Source organism: Syngnathus leptorhynchus, chromosome 5, assembly GCF_054491065.1.
Source record: "Syngnathus leptorhynchus isolate UIUO chromosome 5, UIUO_Slep, whole genome shotgun sequence".
NCBI classification, from domain to species: Eukaryota; Metazoa; Chordata; class Actinopteri; order Syngnathiformes; family Syngnathidae; genus Syngnathus; species Syngnathus leptorhynchus.
Window position 1 is genome coordinate 17,354,017 of NC_141199.1, and position 25,932 is coordinate 17,379,948.

The 25,932-nt window shown below is 48.8% G+C and overlaps 4 protein-coding genes across 13 annotated transcripts; all 4 read left to right on the forward strand.

Annotated features, from left to right (window-relative positions):
* Window positions 1-458: 458 nt before the first annotated feature.
* Window positions 459-4,005, forward strand: ptp4a1 (protein tyrosine phosphatase 4A1). Of its 3 annotated transcripts, XM_085912853.1 has the most exons (7): window positions 459-617; window positions 1,873-2,069; window positions 2,369-2,456; window positions 2,597-2,689; window positions 2,796-2,926; window positions 3,005-3,079; window positions 3,172-4,005. In XM_085912853.1, exons 2-7 carry the CDS (start codon window positions 2,065-2,067, stop codon window positions 3,287-3,289), a joined length of 510 nt encoding a protein of 169 aa, XP_085768979.1. In that variant the 5' UTR covers window positions 459-617; window positions 1,873-2,064; the 3' UTR covers window positions 3,290-4,005. The 3 variants fall into 3 exon arrangements, with proteins under 3 accessions (XP_085768979.1, XP_085768977.1, XP_085768978.1); XM_085912851.1 differs by having other exon boundaries at window positions 1,873-2,456; XM_085912852.1 differs by lacking the exon at window positions 459-617 and adding an exon at window positions 722-1,458 and having other exon boundaries at window positions 1,873-2,456.
* A 407-nt stretch (window positions 4,006-4,412) lies between these two features.
* LOC147057441 (centriole, cilia and spindle-associated protein-like) lies at window positions 4,413-7,498 on the forward strand. Of its 8 annotated transcripts, none has more exons than XM_085912258.1 (5): window positions 4,420-4,574; window positions 4,830-4,968; window positions 5,103-5,470; window positions 5,589-5,887; window positions 6,055-7,498. In XM_085912258.1, exons 3-5 carry the CDS (start codon window positions 5,125-5,127, stop codon window positions 6,235-6,237), a joined length of 828 nt encoding a protein of 275 aa, XP_085768384.1. In that variant the 5' UTR covers window positions 4,420-4,574; window positions 4,830-4,968; window positions 5,103-5,124; the 3' UTR covers window positions 6,238-7,498. The 8 variants fall into 8 exon arrangements, with proteins under 8 accessions (XP_085768383.1, XP_085768384.1, XP_085768377.1 ...); XM_085912251.1 differs by having other exon boundaries at window positions 4,423-4,574; window positions 5,106-5,470; window positions 5,586-5,887; window positions 6,055-7,496; XM_085912250.1 differs by having other exon boundaries at window positions 4,424-4,574; window positions 5,586-5,887; window positions 6,055-7,496.
* Window positions 7,499-9,383: 1,885 nt separating this feature from the next.
* Window positions 9,384-17,225, forward strand: LOC147057442 (hexokinase-1). Its single transcript, XM_085911494.1, has 18 exons — window positions 9,384-9,735; window positions 10,948-11,110; window positions 11,856-12,004; window positions 12,238-12,357; window positions 12,731-12,826; window positions 12,887-12,986; window positions 13,058-13,241; window positions 13,322-13,477; window positions 13,554-13,787; window positions 13,871-14,175; window positions 14,237-14,385; window positions 14,449-14,568; window positions 14,634-14,729; window positions 14,815-14,914; window positions 15,000-15,183; window positions 15,255-15,410; window positions 15,788-16,021; window positions 16,107-17,225. The coding sequence occupies exons 1-18, from the start codon at window positions 9,673-9,675 to the stop codon at window positions 16,255-16,257; spliced, it is 2,760 nt and encodes a 919-aa protein (XP_085767620.1). The 5' UTR covers window positions 9,384-9,672; the 3' UTR covers window positions 16,258-17,225.
* A 269-nt stretch (window positions 17,226-17,494) lies between these two features.
* On the forward strand, window positions 17,495-24,418 carry zbtb45 (zinc finger and BTB domain containing 45). The gene is made up of 7 exons (XM_085911495.1): window positions 17,495-17,870; window positions 18,524-19,406; window positions 19,815-20,234; window positions 21,051-21,185; window positions 22,452-22,592; window positions 23,015-23,294; window positions 23,371-24,418. Exons 2-7 carry the CDS (start codon window positions 18,771-18,773, stop codon window positions 23,760-23,762), a joined length of 2,004 nt encoding a protein of 667 aa, XP_085767621.1. The 5' UTR covers window positions 17,495-17,870; window positions 18,524-18,770; the 3' UTR covers window positions 23,763-24,418.
* The last annotated feature ends 1,514 nt before the right edge of the window (window positions 24,419-25,932 follow it).

Below are 25,932 nucleotides of genomic sequence, written 5' to 3' on the forward strand. Positions count from 1 at the left end.
CACATTAAGATAAATCCTAAACTGTATAAATAACTGCATGCACTTTAAAAGAGAAAGAGAAAAGGTCATGCAATTTGTTAAATTTTGACCTTTTTGTCCACTTTTGTAAAAGAGATTCATTTTGTACATTTAAAAAAAAACATGATCAAAATGCGTGTGACTTTTTTTTATTGACAGGGTGGGGTTTGAAGACCTGCATCAAAGTTGCATCAGAGGAAATTACGTTGGCCTCCTGAGCTATTCTTCAAAATAAACTAAAAAAGCGCCTTCCAAAGAGAAACAAACCTCTTGCAGGACGATCAGCAATTTAATATTACCATTTTCTCTAATACAACAAGGGACGATATTTTGCAATTGATTTATTCCGGCTCTAAAACAGTTTTACGCATGAAAGAGAGTTTTGTTTTGAAGGTCCTGAAAAGAAGTACTTGGTTTTGCTTTGTCGTTTGTGAAGACTTTGGGCTGCACTAGCGCTCGCACTCGCTCGCTCGCTCACGTAACGTATCGTAACGTAACGTAACGACGGACTCGAATGGTGAAGAAGCATTTCATCGTTTCCCCACCTGAGGACCGGCTGTATGATTAAGTTACAATCTTCAATGAGTAAGCATATCCCAGTGAGTATTGTTTTTTTTTTATGAAACATTTTCCTCTTTTTCTGTATGCTTAAACGAGTGTCAAAAAGAAAATCACGGCTTCGTTGCGCTTTTAAAGCTGGTTCTCAAAGTCTAATGGTGTCGCAGCTAAATGTTGCAAATGTAGAGAAAAGAACACAATGTTTTGCTCTTCGGAAGCCGATGGCGGTAGCTTGGCTCGAGTTGTACTAGAAGCGACATTCGTCTGCTTTGTATGGGATCAAAACGGGCATGTTATTCCTCTTTTTGGTTGTGTTTTGGTGTTTTTTTTTTTCTTCTCCCGCTGTGGTTTTGTCGAGGCGCCATGTTCGCCGACATTACGTTTGTCGGCCCAACATGGCGGCGGCACCGAAGGCAACCTCTGCTGTGCTTTCTTTTGACATTTCGGGGATCAACTCGTACGACCAAACCTAGAATCGACTGTGTCAAGTTCGAGACTCATTAGGCGTCTTCTGCTTCTTTCTTTGTCACTTGGGCCGCCATGTTGGCCAGATGCAGTTTGAACCGGACAATGGCGGATTTAGCCGGCTGTTCTCGTGACGTGTTTCATGAAAAGATTTAAAGACACGATTCGTTCAAATAAAACACACAAAACATACAAGGTCGCCATAAATGCCAATTTTAATTTAAGAATGTCGAATTTGATGACACACTTGCCAGACGCGGTGACGTCACGGCAGAGCTTTGTTGCGATGACGACAGGCGACCATGCCAATAAACCACATTGAAACAAACTGTTACTTCGAAAATGCTTAGTGAGATACTTCCTTATGTACACCATCTAATGAAGAGAAAGATGTTGAGTTGCCATTGGTCAGGGCAGGTAAAGACATTCTCCAACTTTCGAACAAGACTTTGCATACACAAGGTGAAAGGAAGGAAGCTGTTTTTCTTTCGTCAGCCTGTACAGTGTGTCCCCACTAATCGCAGGGGACTGAGCCCTGACGCAAATAGTCTTCCCCCAAGCCCCTCTCGAAAACAAACTCCCCCTTACAATCGCTAAGTAACAAGATATCCTCAAATCTGACATTGTATCAAAATGCCCAATATCATACAATGTATTTGAAATGGTCATGTTTTGGGATTGCGCGCAAAACCTTTTGGGGCGTGTGCATCAGTTACTCGGGACGTTCTATTAAGCTAGAGATAGCTTCCACTGTATGGTAGAAAATGAAAAGTGATTTTCAAGTGCCTTTCTCGCAAAGCGTTGACTTTGTTGTTGATGTCGCCCTCGCAGCAGTTCTGTGGTGTTCTGGGTCGCACATTTATGGAGTTTCTGAAGGGCAGCGGAGACTACTGCCAGGCTCAGCACGCCGCTTATGCAGACGAGTGAACGGTCCAACTCCGCAACCGCCCGGACGCACCTGAGCCTCAGGAGGACGAAGCCACCAGCGGGACGCCTCCCGCAACCAGCGACAACTCGGCCTGGATGGGGTAACTTGACCCGCTGCGCACCACCCCACCCCGTCGGCTCCCGCCCGGCCACGAGCAAGGTGGAAGCCGCCTCGTTTTGTTGTCCCACCCTCCCCCGGCGTACACGCCCGCCTGCCTGACCGCCCGCCACTCCCTGAGCGGTCGCCCGACGAGCTGCCCGCCGCCCGGAGGATCCCCGTCCCTCCACGCCAAACTGTTTACGTTTTGCGTCTCTAGCTCTCCCCTCCCTGTGCCGAAGCCATCTTGCCTTTTTTTCCCCCCGCTTCTTTTTTACCTATCGCCATGGCGCGCATGAACAGACCCGCACCGGTGGAAATCACCTACAAGAACATGAGGTTCCTCATCACTCACAACCCCACCAACGCCACCCTCAACAAGTTCATTGAGGTGAGCCTCGTCTTGACTCCCACAAATTATATTGTTTTTAGTCTTTGTCCCAAAATGTGAGAGTTGTTTGCCGACGGGCCATTGACGGCCAGTGACGAGGGCAGTTCGACGCGTTTGACGCGTGTTGCTGTCGCCTGCAGGAGCTGAAAAAGTACGGCGTGACCACGGCAGTGAGGGTGTGCGAGGCCACATATGACGCCACTCTGGTCGTCAAGGAGGGAATTCAAGTCCTGGTGAGTCACGCCAGTCGGCGACTTTGTTTTTTTTCCCCCCTCTATGAGCATTGCGAGCCGTTTTTTTTATTTTTTGCACGTGTCCCGCTTTCCGCCCCCCGCGCAGGACTGGCCGTTTGACGACGGCGCTCCTCCCTCCAACCAGATCGTGGACGATTGGCTCAACCTGCTCAAGCTCAAGTTCCGCGAGGAGCCCGGCTGCTGCGTGGCCGTGCACTGCGTGGCGGGCCTCGGCAGGTGAGCGGCCGGCCCGAACCGCCTCGCTTCGCCGGCGTTGCCCCGCGCTCTCCGTCCAATGTCTCGTTTGCATTTCAGAGCTCCCGTCCTGGTGGCCCTCGCCCTCATTGAGTGCGGCATGAAGTATGAAGACGCTGTGCAGTTCATTCGGCAGTGAGTGGCAACATTTTCTTCACAGTAACCCGTCACGGCTAAGAAATAAGACTTTTTTTTTTTTTTTTTTTTTGCCCTTGCATTTGTTCCAGGAAGCGTCGCGGCGCGTTCAACAGCAAGCAGCTCTTCTACCTGGAGAAATATCGTCCAAAGATGCGCCTGCGCTTCAAAGATTCCAACAGCCATCGCAACAACTGCTGCATCCAGTAGGACGACGACGATATGTTGCCTTTGTCTCACAGCCCGTAAATAACAAAAACATTTCAGCATTTCCTCCAGATCCATCTTAAGGTCTATGTACTACGTAGTACACGCTCTGTCCTCTCGATTAAGCGCACTAGGAGAACTTACCAGAAAGGTCTCACTGATAAGATTTCTTTTTTTTTTAGGCTGATTCAGATAATTAGCGTATTAAAGTCTGAAAAGATATAATGAATGAAATAACACTACAAAGATGAATCACAAATAGCAGAACATTACTATTTGTTTTTACAATACTTTTTTTTTTTATATTGCTCGTGAGGACAAAGCGCACTAGTACATGGACCTTAAGCTGGATTTCAAGGCTATCAAATGCTGAAAGGCCTTTCCTTCCTTAACAGATTGTCCTCACGGCCATCTTGTCTCATTAAAAGTCTAGATTAGCTTCTTTGCTTTTGTTTACTAATTAAACTGCCACAATGTGATTTTGTTTATTTGTTTTTTCAAACTGGATACCCGACCTTTGCGCTATTTTGTACGCCTTCTCATTTGATGTCCCTAACTTAACTCTTGGATACTTGATAATTTGATGTATTTGATGATTATTCTTATTCTTGGTTGGCTATTTATATCTTATCGATGGACGTGAGTGATTCAGTTTGTGAGCAGCAAAGTTGTACCTGTTGACCAACTTGTTACGGTTCTATTAAAGTAACAAACCGCCATGGTTTTCTCTTTACTTCTCAATGTGACATGACATATCAGCAAGGAATTGGAATTTGGTTGTTGATCTCAGGAGGCTTTGCAATATATTATATATTCCCCCGACAACAGGCTGCTTTTCAATGGCCTTCTGTCGCAAATGGCTCCATCTTGTGGACATGTTCGAGATTGCAGCCATCTTGTGCAGCTCGTGTCGTCACCGGAAAAGCGCTCCAGTACATTATATTGGATATTCATACAAACATTGCCATACATAAAGAATAATGGCTTTGTATCGCACATCGGAGTGAATCAAGACGATATATATGTATATTTTTTTAGTAGGTGACGTTTTATTTTGCAGTGAAAATTTAGTAATGTAATTATTTTAGGACCCTATCTCGCGTTTCTTTCGTTTCATACGCTGAAAGTCCAAACCGGAAATGGTTGTCTCCACTCACATTAGCTTACACTCCCCCCTGCCTCTTGCGGGGCTGGACGGAACCGAACCGATGCTGCTACTCCTTTAGAGGGATTTACGCGACTCAAGAGGTTAGCATAGGAAGCCGAACTCCTTCCCGGGAAGTTCTGTGTGAGTGGAATTGTTTCGAATCGGTCCCGTTATCGTCGCCTTTTAAACGCCTCGCTGTGTTTCCCCCAAACCGAGTGAACGGCGGGAACGTGCCCGTCGTCGTTGAGCGTTTCTAAACCTTTCAAGACCTCAACATTCAACACTGCATAAGACGTTTTCTCGATAAAAAAAAAAAAAAAAAAGACCACCATGGCTAGTCTAATAACGCGAGCAGCTCAGGTGAATAATCAATAATGAATGTTGTTTCCATTGAAGCTGACAGGTTGCGGGTCACGTGACAGGGCGCGTGTGGAGTAGATCCACTTAGCTGAGATCAGCCAAAAGGGGGGCGTGGTCTTGTACCGTACCTGCCGGGTGACGTCACCGTTTGCCGGAAACCGCTGCAAAATGTCGTGTAAGAATCAATCACTGCTTTATTTGACTTTGCACTGAAGGAGGATAGACCTATACAGGCTATTTATTTGCATATGTTTGTCTATTTTGGGAGAGTGTATGTACCCTCAGCTATGTCTCACACTTGCATCCTAGCAGCGACGTCACACTCGTCGCCATGGTGACCAAGAAAGTCCGAACGGAGTACATGAAGAAGTTCCGGGAGCCCAAGTGGGAGACCTTTTCTAAATGCTACGAGGATTCCCTACATTACCGCCTGACCCGGCGGGTCATGGAGCACTCGCACAAGCCCTGGTTCTGGGAGGGCGGCTCTGCGCTATCCAGCGGCCAGTCTACGCCCAGGACCGCCAGATTTCGAGCCGGATCCAACCGGGTGGCGCCGCTGTCCGTTGCCGCCGTCACAAACCAGCTGATGTCCAGTCCTGATGCCGGGAAGCCGTCAAACGAGGAGGAGGAGCAGGAAGCAGAGGAGGCCGTGGACGCCGACGCAGTGACACCTGCAGGTGAGACACCGGCATGCTATATGTTGCCACGGTAACGCCGAATATGATGACGGTGATTTGTCACAGACAGGCGCTCAAACAAACAATGAATCTTCTTTCTTTGGATTTGCAAAAGAAGTGGCACAGACAGAAAACGTGGTTTCAGCTTCTCCAAACACCAACGGCGCCTCAGACGAGCTGGAGACCGCCGCCAACGGGCCGGCAGACTCATCCGACTCGAACACGGATCCATCCAAGACAACGGCGGTACTGACACGACAATGCTGCCCCCGCCAGAGCAGTTGCCGCGGCAACAAGTCGCCGGCTGCCCACAAACCAGAGCGCGCTAAGAGCCAACCGCCACCGGGGGGCGCCAGAGACAACCAGCGGAGCCGATGCGAAGACGCTCACACCGGCAAAGTTGTAACGCCCAACAATGTAAGTCCTTGACTGAGGTAAGCTACTGCTAAGCTAATGCTTCATAAATACTTGAGGAAAAGATTCATAATGTGCATCGCTAAAAAAAAAAAAAATAATCATTCAATCGCTCATGTCTGATAGTCAATTTAACGAGGACATGAAAAATGGTGAATTCCCACCTCCAGGGCGAGCGTTGCGACGCCAGTGTCCAGACGATGCGTCCTGCCGACAAGCGTCCGGCGAGCGCCGATCGGCGTCGCGCTCGCTCAGCCGACCCGGACAAGCTGAGACGCTGGCAGTTGACCACCTCCGCCTCCGAGCGCTGGGTGACGGAATACATGCGCTGCTTCTCTGCGCGGGTCAGGTAGACGAAAGGACACGTCTCCACCCAAAATTTTGGATGAGACACAACAGAAATTTAAAAGCATATTTCTACTCGGAGTCTTTCACATTCCACACTTTTTCTGTCCTTAATCACATTCGAGAGTATCAATATATAAATTGTACTTGTGCTGTATTGATCTATTTTGCTGTATTTATTTTGATCCCAAAGGGAAATTGTGTTCTTTTGTCGTTCCGCAAGTTAATTGCAGTGAAATATTTCGATTGTATATACTTTAAGGGTTAGAAATAGGATGACGTCGGAGTGTTAAGCTTTGTTTTATTATCGTGAGAACTGACGCGGCCGTGCAAACTATGCAAACGCACACCAGCATAAGCTGGACAAACAATCATGCTTATGTGAAGCGGAGGGAGATATTTCTATTTTTATTCCTCCATGTTGTAGCGGTTTAGTGTTGTTGCTTGCAAAGGAAGATAGCGCTAACTAGCACTAACGTTTGTATCTGTAAAGAATGTTTCTACATTTGACAAAATCTGTATTTTCTTTTATTCACAGTCCATTTTGACAGCCTTTTTGCTACTTTGGTGCATGTAAATGTGATATCACCGACAGAACAGGAAGTATACACACTTTTGTTCACTAACTTGATAAAAATAAATAAAAATAAGACTTTTTTTTTTTTTAAATGACCATGTATAGCACGGCTTTATATGTAAAAAAAAAAAAGCTTTTGATAAAAAAAGAACAGGTATAGTAAGACTTATATTTAAATGACCATGTATAGTAAGTAGTAAGTTGTCAAGTGAGTCAAATATTTAATTGCCAATAATCACGTTTTTTATTATTAGCTCATAGTTAATCACACCTTTTATTTGTTGTAAAAGAAATCCTTTGATTTTTTTCTGATCCATTTTTTTGGGCAAATTGTAACACCCTTAATGTGAAGATTGATTTTCTTATGCAGACATTTAAAAAAAAAATAACATGCACATGAAATGTGAAAGTTGCGAGGTAAACTAAAAGTGAAAAGTGTCAAGAAGTCATGTTTTTTTTGTGCTGTGACGCAGGGTGGAATCAAGTTTTCTTGCTTTTGGTGCAAGCAAGCAGATACAAAAGATGGAGATGCAAGAAGATCTTTTGACTTGGCTGCTGTGGAGGGAGTGGCCACTTGGAGACCACCTCAATCAACTTGAATAGGCCGCTAAGTGGAGCGACACTTCCCTCTGGCGGCCAACTTGTGAACGACACTCTTGTGACGTCAGAAGAAAGGAGCAATGTTATAAATGCTAAAAAAAATTCTTTGATTTTTGTTTTTGCTGTTGTTAAACGTACTAATAATGCCAAAGACGACCGATTCTCACAAGTTTTAACCCCCCCCCCCCGCCCTCTCCATGACGTGTCTTCAACAGGTGAGCCTGTTTTCCTTTTTTTTTGTATTCTTAGCTTGTGTCGAAGTAAAAATATGATTTGAAAGTTGTTGCGGGTCGCGTACTGAACGTGGAACCGTTTGAGAGCTGAGCCGCGCGGGACGGAACGGCACGGCACGGAGGAGTCATCGGTGACAATGAAAGCGACAACTGGAGCGTGATAATATGGCGAGCAGCGAGTTTTGCAAAAAAGCTCAAATATGCTCTTTTAGACGACGTCAAGCAAATGCGACACATGATGCGCACGCACATTTACAACTTGGATGGAGAGTGTCGATTCTGCTCCTGCCAAGCTGGAATTTCACTATTGTAGGAGCAACAAAGGCTGCTTCTATTCACAAACAAGAGTAGAAAAGAAAAGGGGCTTTGGGGGGAAGGTCACCCTCAAGTAGCCATGACAGCCGACAGGCCCTCGGAGGCTCGCTGGGGGTGGGGGGGTCGTGTTTTAGTTGTAGTAGTATTATATGGAGTATCTTGAGTTGTGTAAAAAAAGTCAACTGCAATTCTCAGGTGACTTTAGTGCGGCAATACGCAAATAAAGACATTTCAAAGCAACCCCGAAAGTTCATCTAGATATCAAGTGACAAAGAATAGCTTTGCTAAAATGAAATAGTTTGTCATTTTTCTTAAAAGGTCAAATCTGGTCTATATTCCAGTTTCTTTTTTGACATGTATCCCCTTTGAGTTAATGCTTCGGTCATAATTTAAGCCTCCACCATTTCGTGACGACGATGCAAAGCTTCTAAAGTGACCTGCAAGTCACGAAAGTCATTCAATAAGCTTTACGATGCAATTTAGAATCACGGGGGAGTCCAACTGGGCGTGTTGGTTCTTTTATTTCTTTATTTGAAGGAGTGGAGTGTTTGCTCACCATATCAATCCGACACCTTGCTCATTGTCTGAAGACGTTTGCATTCATCGCTAGAAAGTCACACTCGCTTGACCTTTTACAGATATGAAAAAAAAAGCAAACTTTGTTGGATAAAAAAAGAAAGGGAGAAAAAAAATCTGAAAGAAAATATTTGTGCAATAAAAAGGTTACTTTCGAATATATTCTTCTCAACAAAAATGAATTAAATTTTTTTTAAGTACTAGTATTTCTATTTCTTGTAAAACAAACCATTTCGTGGACCAATTATTGCAACATAACATTTGTACAGGATTCCTCCAATTTAAATTGCGCAGTAGATGACGAGACTTTTTTTATGATAGATGAGGCTGCTCGGAAGTGTGATGGTGACGTCACATGATGGTTGCCCTGCCCATCTGCACGTCCGCCCCTGGCTGCCGTGGCAACATGAGAGACGTGCCTACCATGAAGGAGGAGGGGGGGGGGGGGTTATCATCTTATCATTCAGATGCAGCTTCATGGGAGAGAGGCCGCTTAAAGCCCTCCTCAACCCCTCATTTGTTCCTTCCTTTTCCTGCTTCCCCATCCGTCTTTCCTGCTCGGCCAATCAGGATGTGGCATGGGGGCAGGGCGCCATTGCACAGCTAAGCTGCTGCTGCTTGGGGCATTTTCCCCCCCTAAATAAATAAATAAATAAATAAAGCTAAGATTTTTTTGGGGGGGGGGGGGGAAGTTAAAAATATATTTTTTTTAAAGTTTGGAAAAGAATCAATAATTCTCAATGAAAAAAAAAAATCTCAGTAACTACTTTTTCACGGGAAAAAAAATCCTCTCTGTATTTTTCCAGTCTCTTCCTTTCTGCTTGCCAGGATGTCCTTCTTGCTCACTCAGCCAATCAGGACGGCGGACGGGGGCAGGAGCGCCATTCCATGGGCGAGTTGCTACACAGGAAGCAGGGGGGGTGGGGGGCACAGTGGAACCTCACCCCACCCTCCCCTGCGCGCTATAGTCGCAGACTCGCAGACACGACCGCTGCTGTTCACTTTTGCCTGTCAGCCTCGCCCACAAGTGGGAAGGAAAAGACGCCACACCAAGACAGGAGGGCGCACAAGCAAGCAGGCGGACGAGCAGCTTCTTCTCGAGGACCCCGGCAGGCAGGCAGCCCGGCAGGCAGGCAGGCAGGATGATTGCGGCTCAGCTCCTGGCCTACTACTTCACCGAGTTGAAGGAAGATCAACTCAAAAAGGTACAAGCGGCTGATGGAGAGCTTGCAACACGCCACTTGCGTCTCACGGCAGCCATGTTACTTGGTCGGGTGGGAGGATGCAGGAACGAGGAGGATGAGCCTGGTAGCGGCGGCCGGAGGTTAGCGGCGTGCCCTTGACACGGACGCCTCCATGACAGGTGTCAACCAGTGTGACTTCCAAATTCATACACACGAGCGGCCGCTAACCTTTCCCAGATGTGACCTTGCACAACTTAGCTAGCGCCGTTGCTGGTCTGTGTGTGATGACAGACCGGCGACACGGATGGAGGCTCGGGGGAGGGCCTCGTACTAGTAAAGTCGGGGGAGGGGGCGGGGGCAGGGGGAGAGCTCTGACGTCACAGTGCAGTGGGCGCACGTGCGCAGAAAGGAAGTCGTGAAGAAAGCCGCTGAGAGTGATGTCACGGCTGTTTGGAGGAAAATATGGCGCTGGGGTGGGAAAAAAATGCCCCCCCCCCACACCAAAAAAAAATTGTTTGCATTGTGGTGATGCTTCCCGATTTGGTTCTGTTGCCTTGGACTCTTGGGAAAATCCATAGCTTTTGTATAGTGTGGCCAAAAATGATTATGAATTATTAAGACACGAGCTATGGTTGTTTTTGTATTATTCTTTCAATATTTCTATGCATTATTAATCTATTTTGGTTGTTTCTCAATGCAAGTGGCGTATAGTGATAGGCAGAAAAACGAAATGCTCTTCCATTGTGCAAGTCGGAGCCTTCAAGTTTCAGCCAAGTCCCAAGATACTTCAAAAGAAAAAAAAAAAAAAAGGAAACAAGTCACCACAAATTTCAGTCCAGACAAGTCATGACTTTGTGCAAGCGAGTCTTATCTTCTTTTTAAAGGCAGCGTGCTGTATTATTAGGAAGGGTCAAGTGACCTGGTCAACTGGCAGACGTGCAATGTTAATGAGCGTTTAAAAATAGCTGTGCCGCAAAGGGCAGCGTGTGTCACATGACACGGCAGCAGCATACCCCGAGAGTTGATCACAGATGATTGCAGTATTTCTGATGCCTCTTGCCTTGAATTCTCGTTTAGTTTGTTTTTCTCTACAAATATGTCACGTAAAGCACATTTGACAATTATTTGATCCACCTGAAAGGTTTGTAACCTTTGCATCCTGTCAGTGCTGCCCTCGTGTGGTCATGGTGGGTAAGTGACAAATTTTCTGTATGGCTTTTATGTCCCTTGCAGATCGACAAGTACCTCTACTCCATGCGGCTCTCTGATGAGACGCTCAAGGATGTCATGAATCGTTTCCGCCGGGAGATGGAGGACGGCCTGGGCCACGGCACCAATCCCACCGCCACAGTCAAGATGCTCCCCACCTTCGTCAGGTCCATCCCTGACGGTTCAGGTAGCATTAAAAAAATAAAAGTCACTTCATTTAGTCAGAAGGTTTTTGGACATATCATTAACATGACATCAATTGATTGGAACAAAAAGAAAACATTGCCATGGCTTTTGTGAAACCAAAATGGCTGACTTCCTGTTCAATTTCGGAAACTGGTCCTTGCTTCACCAACGCATTTCCCGCAGTTACAATGACAAAAAACAAAAAAAATCTCAGATTTAACGATGAATGCCAAATTTTACAGGACTGTGTTTAGTCGTGCCAGCTAACTAGCCGCAGCCATTGCTGGTGTAGATGCTAATCGAGCTAGCTTAGCGTAGACAATTCCAGAGCAGTGATACTTCCGGATCAGAGACAACAAGAAGGATGTTGTACGGTCTAGCCCGTCTAACCCCCCCCCCCCCCCCCCCACACACACACACTTCTAAATTAGGCAGAGTTGAGTTCCACAAAAGTTACTTGAGGCAAGCGACAGCGAGGTCACAAGTTGAGCGGCGCTTCCCAATGGATCAGGGCGGCCGATGCACAAAGGATGTTAGCGGATCAGCACATTCCCGCCAGCAGATGCAAACTTGGTTCACACAAACAATGTCCGTGAGGGAGGCCCCCATCAAAATTGGATTTCTGGGTCCCTGTCCAGATGCTAAAAAATAGCATCAGGTGGCAACAAACATTGAACAGACAAAGCCAGACGGGAAAGAAGGGCAATGCACTTTGACCCCCGTGTGTTGAAACGGTGTTTTGGCAGAAAAGGGCGATTTCATTGCTCTGGACCTCGGGGGATCCAATTTCCGCATCCTGCGAGTCAAGGTGACCCAGGATAAAAAGCAACCGGTTCAGATGGAGAGCCAGGTCTACGAGACCCCCGATGACATCATTCACGGCAGCGGGACTCAGGTAAAGCCAAAGTACCCATACAGTCGGGTGACATCAGATCCCGCCGTGACCTGCGGTGAACTAGCAAGCGGCAGCGGCGTCGCCGTTGTAACACGATCGCTAAATGACCAACAGATGCCGCGGCTAAAATGTAACACGATACATCTCGTAAGGACGGGTCCCTCCCCATTTCAGCAGCCGGTTGGCGCTAAGCGTAGCCACGCGTCTTCCTTTGTGTCTCGCTCTCTCCGCAGCTCTTTGACCATGTGGCAGATTGCCTCGGCGACTTTATGGAGAAACAAAAGATTAAGGACAAAAAACTTCCCGTGGGATTCACCTTCTCTTTTCCCTGCGCCCAAAGCAAACTGGATGAGGTAAGCGTCTCCTTGCCAGACAACTCAAGTTCTGACTTCAAGCAAAATTGACTCATAGTGTGTGTGTGACAATGATCATTGGGACTTTAACTTTAATAATAATCATATTCATAAATAAGAAAAGAAAAATAATAAAAAAATAATAATAATAATAATAATAATAAATATTGACTCACAATAATAATAATAATAATTGACTTATAATAATAATGAATATTGACGACTAATAAAATAATAAATATTGACTCACAATAACAATCATCCTCATCATAAAATAATCATCATCATCATGATAATAATCATGGTAATAATAATAAAATCTCAAGAACTACCTTTGCTACCATACTAAGATTTGTGAGATTTTTATTCACAGGCCGTCTTACTGACATGGACAAAGAAGTTTAAGGCCAGCGGCGTGGAAGGCATGGACGTTGTCAAACTCCTCAACAAGGCCATCAAGAAACAAGGGGTAGGTTTTCCGCCCGACTTTTCGCTCCCAGCCGGCTGAACGTCTCCGTCGGCTCGCCAGGACTACGAGGCCGACATCATGGCGGTGGTCAACGACACGGTGGGAACCATGATGACGTGCGGCTTTGACGATCAACGCTGCGAAGTGGGCATCATCATCGGTGAGTCCGTGACCGCGACCTGTCGAGCGGCGCTTTGGGACTTGACTCCTCCCGCTATCCCCCGCTTCCAGGAACAGGAACCAACGCCTGCTACATGGAGGAAATGCGTCACATCGACCAGGTGGAGGGCGACGAGGGTCGCATGTGCATCAACACCGAGTGGGGGGCCTTTGGGGACGACGGCTCCTTGGAGGATCTCCGCACCGAGTTTGACCGTGAGATCGACAGGGGCTCCATCAACCCGGGAAAGCAGCTGTGAGCCTTTTATCCACTCTGGAGATTCCGGAGAACCAATGCCTCGTCTGACACCCCGGCCGTGTTTTGCCCCCACTCAGCTTTGAGAAGATGGCCAGCGGCATGTACATGGGGGAGCTGGTACGACTCATTCTGGTCAAGATGGCCAAAGAAGGTCTACTGTTTGAAGGACGCATCACACCTGAGCTCCTGACAAAAGGGAAGATCGAGACCAAGCATGTTTCCGCCATTGAAAAGTGAGTACCGACCGACCACGCGTGCTGACCTTTTCCTTATTTCGCATGGGATCATCTTCAAATTGTCTTCCACCAGGACTAAGGAAGGTCTGAAGAAGTGCATGGAAATCCTAACCAGGCTCGGGGTGGAGCCCTCCGACGAAGACTGCCTGGCCGTGCAGCACGTGTGCACCATCGTGTCCTTCCGCTCGGCCAATCTGATCGCCGCCACCTTGGGCGGCATCCTGGCTCGCCTGAAAGAGAACAAAGGCGTCGCTCGCCTTCGCACCACCGTGGGCATCGACGGTTCTCTCTACAAGATGCACCCTCAGTAAGCGCCAGAACCTCATCTGGATGGACGATAGATAATCTTCCAAGCTGAGTCTCCGACCATCCGTTGGTCCGTGTGAGCAGGTACGCTCGGCGTCTGCACAAGATGGTACGTCGCTTGGTGCCGGACTCGGACGTGCGTTTCCTGCTGTCGGAGAGCGGGAGCGGCAAAGGCGCCGCCATGGTGACGGCGGTGGCTTACCGCCTGACGGAGCAGGCTCGCCAGATCCATCAGACCATGGCTGAGTTCCGACTGGGCAAAGCCCAACTGCTGGAGGTGAAGAAACGTATGCGGGTGGAGATCGAAAGAGGTCTCAGGAAGGACTCGCATCGAGAGGCCACGGTCAAAATGTTGCCCACCTACGTCCGCAGCACACCCGATGGAACAGGTAGAGCTTCAAATTTAACGGCGGGTAGAAGATGTCCCTCAACCGTTTCCTTCCCGTCCAGAAAACGGGGACTTCCTCGCTCTGGATCTTGGCGGGACAAACTTCCGGGTGCTTCTGGTAAAGATCCGCAGCGGGAAGAAGCGCTCGGTAGAGATGCACAACAAGATCTACGCCATTCCCATCGAGGTCATGCAAGGAACGGGAGAAGAGGTAAGCCACGCAATGGGGAATTCTCTTTTCTGGTCTGACGTTTTTTTTTTCTCCCTCTGACAGCTCTTCGACCACATTGTTCACTGCATCTCGGACTTCCTGGACTACATGGGTATGAAGAGTGCCCGTTTGCCTCTGGGCTTCACCTTCTCCTTCCCTTGCCATCAGACCAGCCTGGACGCTGTGAGTTTACCAGAAGACCTTTGCCACGTCCCTTTCGTCTTTGGTCATTGCTTTGCGTTGGCCAGGGAATACTCGTGACCTGGACCAAAGGCTTCAAAGCTACCGACTGCGAGGGCGAAGATGTGGTGGAGCTTCTGAGGGAGGCCATCAAGAGGAAAGAGGTGAAAACAATCACTCATTCACTCGGATCGTCAGCGGATATTTTCGGTTGTCCCGTCAGCATCTTTGATCCGTTTGCTTTCTCAGGAATTCGAACTGGACGTGGTCGCAATCGTCAACGACACCGTGGGCACCATGATGACCTGCGCTTATGAGGAACCCAACTGCGAGGTGGGCTTGATTGCAGGCAAGTCACCTTCTTGTTCGAGGACCAAATGACGAGATCATTCAGAGTCGTGTTAAAAGATATATCGACTCCCCCCCCTCCTCAGGAACGGGCAGCAATGCTTGTTACATGGAAGAGATGAGGAACATTGAGATTGTGGAAGGGAATGAAGGTCGCATGTGCGTCAACATGGAATGGGGAGCCTTTGGAGACAACGGCTGCCTGGATGATATCCGAACCCAGTACGACCAGGCGGTGGACGAGAACTCGCTCAACGAAGGCAAACAAAGGTCACCGTGCTTTTCGGTCTCTCGCGCTACGTTGGAGTCGACGCGTCCTCAACGATCTTCTTCTTTTTCAGGTACGAGAAGATGTGCAGCGGCATGTACCTGGGAGAGATCGTCAGGCAGATTCTCCTCGATCTCACCAAACGTGGATTTCTTTTCCGAGGACAGATTTCCGAAACGCTGAAGACTAGAGGCATCTTTGAGACAAAGTTCCTATCTCAGATCGAAAGGTGAGTCATTTCTCGTGGAAGTCTTCAATACGTTTGTGTTGGAACTCGTAGACTTGGGATTCCTTCTCAAGACCAAAACTGCAAAAATTCTTCACATCACTGACTCCATGTCAGATTCTTCAGGATTGACTTGGCCCTTGGTCTTAAATATCTCCACCTTGGTCCAAGTCTTGTCCTTGATTTGGTCCTTGGCTCCATAATGTCTCTAGTCTTGGGTTCACAAAGTTTTGGTCTACTTGACTTGGTCTCAGTTCCTTCAAGTTTTCTTTTGAACTTTTTCGCAATTCCTTAAAGGTTTGGGTTTGAGTTACTACTGTGAAGGATCTGGTCACTCTCCTGCTTTTTTTTTTGAGCCCTCCTTCCAACCTTCTCCACAGCGATCGTCTGGCCCTGCTGCAGGTCCGGGCCATCCTGCAGCAGCTGGGACTTGACAGCACCTGTGACGACAGTATCATCGTCAAGGAGGTTTGCGGTACCGTGTCCCGCCGCGCCGCCCAAATCTGCGGGGCCGGCATGGCGGCCGTTGTGGACAAGATCCGCGAGAACCGCAAACTGGACCACCTGAACGTGACCGTGGGTGTGGACGGAACGCTCTACAAGCTGCACCCACAGTACGGCGACCTTCTTAAAAACCATTCCAGCCATTCCGACTGCTTCTCCACCCGGCTCCTCACCTTATTTCTTCTCCTTTGCCAGCTTTTCCAAGATCTTCCAGCAAACGGTGAAAGAGCTCTCCCCCAAATGCGACGTGACCTTCCTGCTGTCTGAGGACGGCAGCGGCAAGGGGGCCGCTCTCATCACGGCGGTGGGATGCCGTCAGAGGGAGCAGGAAGCTCAGCAACACTGAAGCCCCTTCTTGGATAGTTTGAGAAGAAACTAGCCGCTGCTCCGTGGGCACCTTTCACCCCCCGCCCCGCACAACAGGCACCTCCAGCTCTGCATATTTATTGTCCCGCACCAGCAGCTTTCTCGTGTTTTGTCGGTTCTCCTCGGTAGCTCGTCATCGTCTAAACTCCGTTAGGTGTGTCATATTGGCTAATTTTATTTTTATATGGAGGCAAATCTATGACTATTTATACAGCTGGGGCCACTTGGGGATCTGCTAGGATTTTAAACCACAGAGACAAGAAAACGCTTGCACTTTTTATATCGATACACTCAGACAGGAACCTGAGGCGTTTCCCAATGTATCTTTCCGAAACGCCGGGGCGACAAGGGCTCGCTCGCTGCCGAGTCACGGCTGCTTCATTCCTTCCCATAGTGTCAAGTTACCGGGCAAAGATTGTGCAATCAAGTCGGGGGCGACCGAGGACTCCCGTTGATTTAAGCCATTCGACTCGGAAAAACAAAACGGAAAATAAAAATGACACGGGACTTGTTGGTTAAGACTTGCACACCGGCGACTTGATCCAATCTCTGCTCGTGACCGCTGGTGTACGTTGTGTGGGTCACGTGTCCAAGTAGCAGGTGGCAAATATTATTCCTAGTTTAGAACTCATTTGTGAACTTCTATGCTTTGTTGTTGTGATGAATCCTGCATCTGACCTGGAGGGGTGGAGTATTACTACTACTGCTGCTGCTGCTGCTGCGAGCGCTTTATTGTGTATATTGTGTCAAGTGTGTGTGTGTGCGTGCGTGTGTGTGTGTCGGACCTGTTTGCTTTCAATGTGTAAAAAAAAAAAAAGTGTGTGGCGACTGCATGCCTTACACGCAGACAAAAAAGGGGAAGCACGAGACGTGACGGTTTAGTTTCACACGGAAGAAGACAGTGACAAGACTGTTCATGATTAAATTCTATTTTGTTGTGGAAACAAAGTCTGCTGTCTCATTCTTAAAGCCTCAAGTCCAGCTAAAAAAAAAAAGCCATTCGATTCAAATTTACGACATTAGACTGCTGTTCCAGATGTTTCTTTGTCATTCTTGCCTGATGCGTTCACGGACTTTCGAAGCACCTGTCAGAGGTAAGAAATCAAATGACATCTTTTCTTTGTTTGTCTGTCTTGAACATTTGAGCCATTTGTGCATTGAATCCGACCGTATGCAGACAAACCTCTTCGCAATCGTCTCGATCTTTCCGCGTGAAATTGCGTGGGCGTGAGTTTGCAGGTATTGGTGAACGCGATGCGCACTCCAAAAGGTAGCGCAGTCAGACTTCCAGGCGTCTTGTGAGCATGCGCGTGTTTCTTTGAGCGCTCTGGTTGCTTTTTTTTTTTTTTCTTCTTTTTTCCTCCCCCTTCTATTTTTTTCTCGCTGTGGTTTTAACATCACGTCCCTGCTGTGCTGAGTGTGTGGGCGTGCATGTGTTTGTTTCCAGCCCTCACCACCACCACCACCACCACCACCACCACCATCAGGCGGGCAGCTCTCAACTGCGGGCTTTCTTGCTGCATCCACCCCGCTGAAGCAACAAAAAAGAAAAGAAAAGACACAAGAGTTCCGAAGTGTCAGTGCACGTCTCAGGTATGCGATTGGAATGTAAGATCGTGCGTGCACGCTTTCCGCGTTTGTATTTGGCGGTGACGTTGCTACGCCGTGCAGAAAAATATGCAGTAGCTCATTAGCTCGACACGCTAACGTGCTTAAGCTAGGCGCTTAGCATGTAGCTAGGTTAAAGAACGTGGAAAGGGCGGGGGATGTCAAACGAGCTAGGATAGCCGCTTAAATTAAGAACTTTATTTGTCACCCGGGTACATTTATCGAGATTTGTTTGTCGGGTCGATTGGAAATCTTTTTCTTTTTTTTTCCCAGCGCATTTCTACGCGGCTAACGTCACCAGCTAGCGCCGAGCTATCGTTGGCTACGTCACTCGGGTATTGACTTCAGACTACCTGCTCCATGACGTCACTCTCCCAGTCAAACTGCAGCCGCCTCTTTTAACTAGAACTTGTTGCCATCAAATTTGGAACATGTTCAAAACTTCCTTGCAACAACAAATTTGTTTGTGACTTGACTGTCATTAAAATGTAAAATTCTGCCACAAGATTTAACGCCTTTCAATGGAGACGGAGTACCCCCAACCCCCCCCCCCCCCTTGCTGCAGGGGCATGAGCGTACTCCTTAATGTCCTGTTTACAAAAATGCAAAGCTGATATTGTCTTTTCCCCCCCAAACAGAAAGAGTGAAAATCCAAAGTTGTAACCACGGAGCTCGCTCCAGAGGACGGCAACAGCAGCAGCAGCTCGCCTGGCTCAGCGGCCCCCGCCCCCATGTCTCTTTGAGTCGGGAACCGGCCCCACCGTGGCCCATGCGCTGTACCCGTTCCCCTCCCCGTCCTCCTCCCGCAAGCTGACGCAGAACCCCAGGCACCTCCCTCCCCTCCCCCACCCCCACTCGGTCGCCAGCGACTCGCCGCCGCCCGCCATGGCGCCCGGCACCGAGACGGTCCACTATATCCACCTGCACAACTCCAGCCAGTCGGTGCTGGAGGCCCTGCGCACCCAACGGCGCGAGGGCCTCTTCTGCGACGTGACGGTGCGCATCCACGACGCCTCGTTGCGGGCCCACGCCTGCGTCCTGGCGGCCGGCAGCCCCTTCTTCCAGGACAAGCTGCTCCTGGGCCACTCTGAGATTTCCGTGCCGCCCCTGGTGCCCGCCGAAACGGTCAAGCAGCTGGTGGACTTTATGTACAGCGGCTCGCTGGTGGTGCTCCAGTCGCAGGCGCTCTGCATCCTCACCGCCGCCAGCATCCTGCAGATCAAGACTGTTATCGACGAGTGCACGCAGATTATCTCGCAGAGGAAGGCGGCCAGTGCCGCCGCGGCGGCTGCGGCTGCCGCGGCGGCCGGCGGGGGGATGCTTGGCGGCGTCCTCCCCAAGCAAGAGGAGCGTGGCGGCGGAGGCGGCGGGGGGAAAGGGAGGGAGAGTGGCGGGAGCTGCTCAGGCGGCGGCGGCAGTGGAGGATACTCCAACTTCCCCAACTTCATGGTGGAGTGCGGCGCCAGTAATATGGGCGGAGAGAGCGGGCCCGGCCCCAGGGTTCCGTCGCAAGTATGGAAAGTATGGAACTTGATGATTTTAAATGTACAACTCTGGAAAATGTATGGAGGATGTAAACGGTTGTATATTCAAATATTACACGGAAAATAATTTGTTGCGTTTGAATCGGATGCAGCTTCAAACTAAAATTGGCATGCTCATTCCGAAATTGCAAAATGTTTTTTTCTCGACAGTGGCTACACTGATCTGCGCGACAAAAAAAAAAAAACATTCATTTTTTTTCCCTCAACCACAAAATAATTTTTAATGAAATATTTTTAACTTATACAACTTAAATAAAATAAGTGAAATCATTTTTTTGTTTGGAAGTCAACCTATTTGTTCATCCATGCATTATCCTAATGGCTTATTTATGGATTTCTTTTTTCAACAGTATGTATGGATTTTTGATCTTCTCTGCCTATGTAGGAACCCTGCGGCCCCATGGAGCAGGCCAACAATCTGATGGCGCTGGGCGACATGGGCGCGGCGGCGTCCCTGTGCGGAGGCGGCAACGAGGCTCTGGGCGCCGGCCTCATGAAGCAGAGCCCCAGCTGCACGCAGGACGTTCGCTACAAGCTGCGCGACCTGCTGGCGCAGACGGCCGACAACGGCGGCGCCGCCCAAGCCGGCAGCCTGTCGGCGAGCTGCAGCTCCGGCGTGGGCAGCGTGGACAGCGTCGGGAGGGACAGTCTCCGCGGCAACGCCACCGACCTCTCCGACGACCTGGTGGCCATGGAGCACTTCAGCGAGGAGGAGGACTTGGACGGCAGGGAGCGCGGCAGAGACGGAGACCGGGACAGGGGGGCCGGACACAGCCGCAAGCAGAGGCAGCCCCTCAGACTACAGGTCAGTCGACAAATTCCTTCATATGTTTTTTTAGGCTACTTAAATGAAGGATTTTTAACACGCACAACGTTGACTATCATGATTTCATGCCCTTTGGCAGACTGCCCCTCCTATGCCCACTTTGTCCACCGGGGGCAGTATAAGACAAGCATCATATGTCATGTAAATCAGACGCAGCACATAATCGGTGTGCAAAGGTTTTTGTCTCTGCACGTGTTGCTGCACCGTCTTTATGGTTTACAACGACCACCACGCCATCAACGCTCGTTTCCTCAGCCCGTCTGTGGCGTTTGCATTGGATGTTAGCATTAGGCTAGCTCCAGCTGAAAAACACAAATCCAAACTGAGCAAAGTCATTTTTTACATGATGACATGCTACTTCTTTCCATCGTATTCAAACAGCTGTCGTGTCCAGGAATTTAATTTTGCACTTAACAGGAGCGTCGACATTTTTCCTTTTATTATTATTATTTTTTTTAATTTATTTTCAACGCGCAACTATCTGCCCCTAAGTACAGAGCGTGAGTACTGTTGCTACCTCGGGTGTGGGTGTAGGGATGATAAGGGGGGGGGTTATGGGGAAGGGTTGCCATGGTTACAGCTTTCAGGCATGCAGAGCTGCATCGCTTGGCTTTTCTTTGCTTTTGCCTCCTCTCGCACTGCATTGGCGCACATGACTGACATGTTGGTGCACCAGTGCGCCTCCTCCACCGAAAGCCATGGACGTCTGCTTGCTCACCGTAGGTCCTTAACAGACCCCCCCCCCCCCCCTCCCCTCTCTCTCTCCCTTGACGTCATCGACGTGCTCCGTTCCAGGTGCTGGGAGGCGAGGGCGTGGTGGTGAAAGACGAGGGCGCGCAGGACGCCGACGGGACGGCCTTCGCCCTGGAGGACGGCCGGCGGGACGGTGAGCAGGGCGGACCCCAGGGAGCCATGGCGGGCTTCGGACAGGTAAGTTGAAACAGCGTGGCTTAGTGGGCTTCATTTGGAATGTATGGCGTGTTCATGCAACAGACTGCATGAGGAGAACACAGCTTGTGCAAACATTATGGAACAGACAATGAGTCACACCATGCTACAGCCCCCCCCCCACTCCCCTGTGAAATCTAAATAGACTTCCCTTATATGAACAGTGGCTGCTATGCACTGCGTCAAAAAGCTAATATATTTATTTGGTCAAACCTTTCATTGAAAAATGATTGCAACTATTTCCCCTGTGCTTTTCATTAATTGTTCATGAATTAGCATTATTTGTTGTTCGCGCCATCAGATTTAAAAAAAATAATAATTTTAGCACATACATATATATGACTATTTTTTGGGGGAAAAACTGACATTGACCAAAAGGTGGCGCTAACGACCGTCGGTGCTCTTTTACAGAAAGGTTTTAGATGCGGTCCACGTGCGGAGTGGGACTGAACCGACTCGTAACTTGTCGGAGGAGTCATTACACGTCGTGTGATTGTGGAGCGCGGCGTCATTAGCGCCGGTAGTCGTTTCCAGCAAATGACCCCCTCTCTCTCTCCCTCTCTGTCGGTGCGCTGTAAACAAAGCCGTCGGGAGGCAAATGTCAGTCACTCAACAGTTTGACACGACATAGTGAAGAACCTGTGCGACCAGGAGGGTTAGGGTTAGTCAAACACCCCCCCGAGCTTTGCTTATGTACTCTGTCAGGGCTCGGCTAAGCGTGTCACGTAGGAATCATCGCCGTCGTCGGAAAGCCTCATCTAGTCTGGCCTCAACAGTTGCCACATCTCTGAGGTGCTTTTGTTCCTCAAATTGGGCACCAGTGCACTTCTCCACTTCACCCCATAGCGTACCTCTCCTTCATAACAAGCGTGACGCTTTGATGATTCTTCCACGGTGGCGTGCGTGATCCTTCGAAGCGGAGGGGACTCGTCGCGATGGCGGGACAGCCGCCGTGACTGACAAGTTAATTGGCCGATGCGGCCCGACCAGTCCGACGGCTGTGTTCTTTACGACCTATGCGAGCGACTTTTTCCAGTGTTCATAATACTCATTAGAAAGAAAGAAAAAAAAAAAAAATTCCCGAGTGATGCGCAGTGAAAACTAAAAGCCGGTCTTAAGACTTGAGCGTGTGACACCGCCGCACAGACAAGGAGTGCTGCACTCATGGAGGTGAGCCTTCTCACGCTCGCTTCCCCAAAGGTCCCGAAGGAGCCTCCCTCACCTTTTATGCCAATTTTTGTCTTCTAGGACTTCTACGATGAGCAGGGCGTCTTCACCGAGAGCTTCTGGACGCAGAGCGAGCCTCCTCAAGCCATGGCGTTTAATCCCAGAGGACGGGTCAGCAAACCTATGACTCCGCCCCCGACCTCGCAGTCCATCAATAACCAGGTATGTGCGTGTTTTGTCACCCTCGGAGCTTTTGGTCTGAGAATGTGTCGCGTTTGGAACATGATTGGACACGCTCGCGCTCATCTCAAGTCATGCCATCAATCCGTTTGAGCCGGCCGCGATGAGTCGTTGTTGTTTTTGTTTTTTGTTTTTTTTTATCAGTTAGCCAATTCATAGGTTATAAGAATTTTAGTCTGCCATATATAATTAAATAAAATGAACAAATTAAAGTTGAAAAATCATTCATTTTAAAACATTTAATTTAAAAATTGTTTTAGATGAATGACTAATGCTTCTTTATCGAGGACAAATTTGTGCCCTCGTGATTTTTAACGGAGGAAAAGAGTCAAGAAATAGATTGCAAAGCAATATGATGTGAAGGAGCCTCAATCTCACCAGACGCTCGCTCGCTCGGCACGCAGCTTCTTTTCCAGTACCCGGTCAGCCAGTCGCAGCCGCCGCCGTTCTACATGGGCGGGATGGACACCATGGCGGGGGCCGAGCCCAACCAACAGGCGCCGCCGGCCCCCATGACGCCGGTGCCGCCTCCCGCCACCAACGCGGGCGGCGCCGTGCCCGCCGCCTGCTCTTCGGGCCCCTCGCCTTCCTCCCAAGGATCCGAGACCTCCTTCGACTGCACGCACTGTGGCAAATCCTTACGTTCCAGGAAGAATTACAGCAAGCACATGTTCATCCACTCCGGTAAGTGGGCCTCAAATCTGTCGTGACGAGGACGAGGACGTCGTCGCTCAAATGAGTTTCGCATACCTGCCGGCAGGTCAGAAACCTCACCAGTGCTCCATCTGCTGGCGCTCCTTCTCCCTGCGCGACTACCTCCTCAAGCACATGGTGGTGCACACGGGCGTGCGGGCCTTCCAGTGCACCATGTGCGGCAAGCGCTTCACGCAGAAGAGCTCGCTCAACGTGCACATGCGCACACACCGCGCCGAGCGCACCTTCCAGTGCAACGTGTGCCAGCGGGCCTTCACCCACCGCACCCTGCTGGAGCGTCACGCCCTGCAGCACGCCGCGCCGGGGCGAGCCGCCGACATGACCTCGCCCGCCAAGCGTAGCCCTCCCGCCATGGGGGGGCCCTCAGGTATGGCCGGGGCGGCCGGCATGGTGGGCGGCATGGCCAACATGCCGGGCCACGGCGCCGTGTCCAACTAGAGCGAGGGGGGGCGTGGCGCCGGGACGACGACGCGGAGGTGGGAGGGCGTCGTTCACGTGACTGGACTCCAGTTGACCGTTTTGACACTTGGAACTTGAGTGGCTATAAATTTGACTTGACTCTGATTTTTCTTGGCTAAATGATTCCTAACTTTTTTTTTTCTCAATTAGAAAGGCACACCACCATTTAACTTTTTTTTTTTGCCGTTGCATGTGTGACGAGCATTTTTTTTTAGGGGGGGGGGGGGGGGTTGCAGGTGTTACTACAGTTACTCTTTGTGCAAGATTGTTTGACTCGACTCGACTTCAACGTGGACTCGACTCACTCGACTTCAACGTGGACTCGACTCGCTGGACTCTGACCGCGGTAACTTGGGACTGACTCACCCACTGTACGATTGGCACATTTCTGACTTAGTCCCACCTCCGCCTAACAGTCCGGAAACTTCCAACGGGGCTCCTGCAGAGGCTCTTTTGGAACCCAACGCACAACTGTTCCTCATCCTCGCTCTACTGAGCCTTCACGGCTAACGACCTCACAGTATTAACCTACACTTGAACACTTCCGCAAAAAAAAAAAAAAAACCTCTGCAGGAGCGCCGTCCGGACCGAGTCCCGGGCCAGTCTTCGTAGGCGGCTTGGATGGGTGCATTGAGGGTGGGTGTTACGGGTGGGTGGGGGGATATATCGGGTGGTGGTCTTGGGGGGGGGTCTTTGAGAAAGCTCCTGAGGAGGTTGGAAAGGTTTCATTCACAAGCAGTTCATTTGCTCTGAAAACTTGACAGTGGATCCACAGCATGCTGGAGTGACTCGGAACCTCAAGTGAGAACTCCTCAAAGGCCAAAATAGTAGCTGTGCCCCATTTCAGTCTTGCTAATATGTAGCCAAGCTTGCTAGCCAACGTTATGCCTTTGCTACTAAGACGAATGGAACGGCACTAAATTGAAAAATATTCTGTGCCAGCAAAGTTTGAGGCGAGCTATATGCAAACATATTTGGTTCTATTTTGGATTTTTGAAAATTCAGTCCAGTTTGACTCGGCAATGTGAGATTTGGGGGAAAGACCCCAAAACCAGTTTTCCCATAACGGCATGAAATTTGATTGACATTTTCCACAAAGAGTAGACCCACCAAATTTTTGGTTGTTTAGATTTTTTTTGTTTGTTTCTACTTTTCACTGACATGTTTTTAGGGGTCGTCTTTAGCTTGGCATAGCCAATTTTGTTCCTTTTGTTGAGACTGGAATGAATTGACTGTGAATGAAACCCAGGGTGGAGTCGAAATGAAATTCACCTTCATCCATTAAGACACTTTTTGGTCACAGTTCCTTCGGGCGTCTACCGGCTGCCCCCCGCAATCAAATACCTCGAAATAGGATGGACTCCAAATTAGGAAATGTTTGGGAAACATTTCAAGCGTCTATTACACACATACGCACACGCACACGCACACACACACAGCTACAATTACCTCGGTGGTCCAAAGACAGGCTTTTTTGTGTCATATTTGAAGCTACAACCGTTAAAGCTTAAAAGATGGATCCGTTTACATTTTGAAATGTTTCATATTTCGGTGTTTAAAAGAAAAAAGAAAAAAAAACGGCGGTGGAAGCGCTCACTTTAAAAGCGCGCTCACTTTGTTCTTTGTTGCTCCTGTGATGCAGAAGTCTAAAAAAAAAAAAAAAATGCTTTTAACGTAAAAGAGCCATTGAGAGGAAGTGAAAGTTGGCGGGAAAACTTTGAAAAATCATTGATTTCTATCAGGATTTTATAAATATATATACATATATTATAAAAAAAAATAAAAATGAATGTTCGGTTGTGTTTCGGGCGGGGCTTCTCAATGGTGGTTGCTCTTCTCACGGCACAAAAAATCTTTTAACCATTTTTTTTTATTTAGTCAAACTAAAATTGAATCTTGAAATTGTACAATCACCCCTCAAAGAGTTTTTGACCAAGTCAAAAAAAAAAAGGTGATAATGTGACGTTATCACATAAATATTTATTGCAATTTGATCTCTATGCACAATTAAGTTTGCACATCCTGTTTCTTAGAGCTAGATGTCGTCGTCCCCCCCCCCCCTCAAGTATTTGGCCTCTTTATTTTTGTGGGTTCTCCCCCTTCGGCGCAGCTCCTCGCCAAACCTGAATCCAAATTGTTTTCGAAAGAT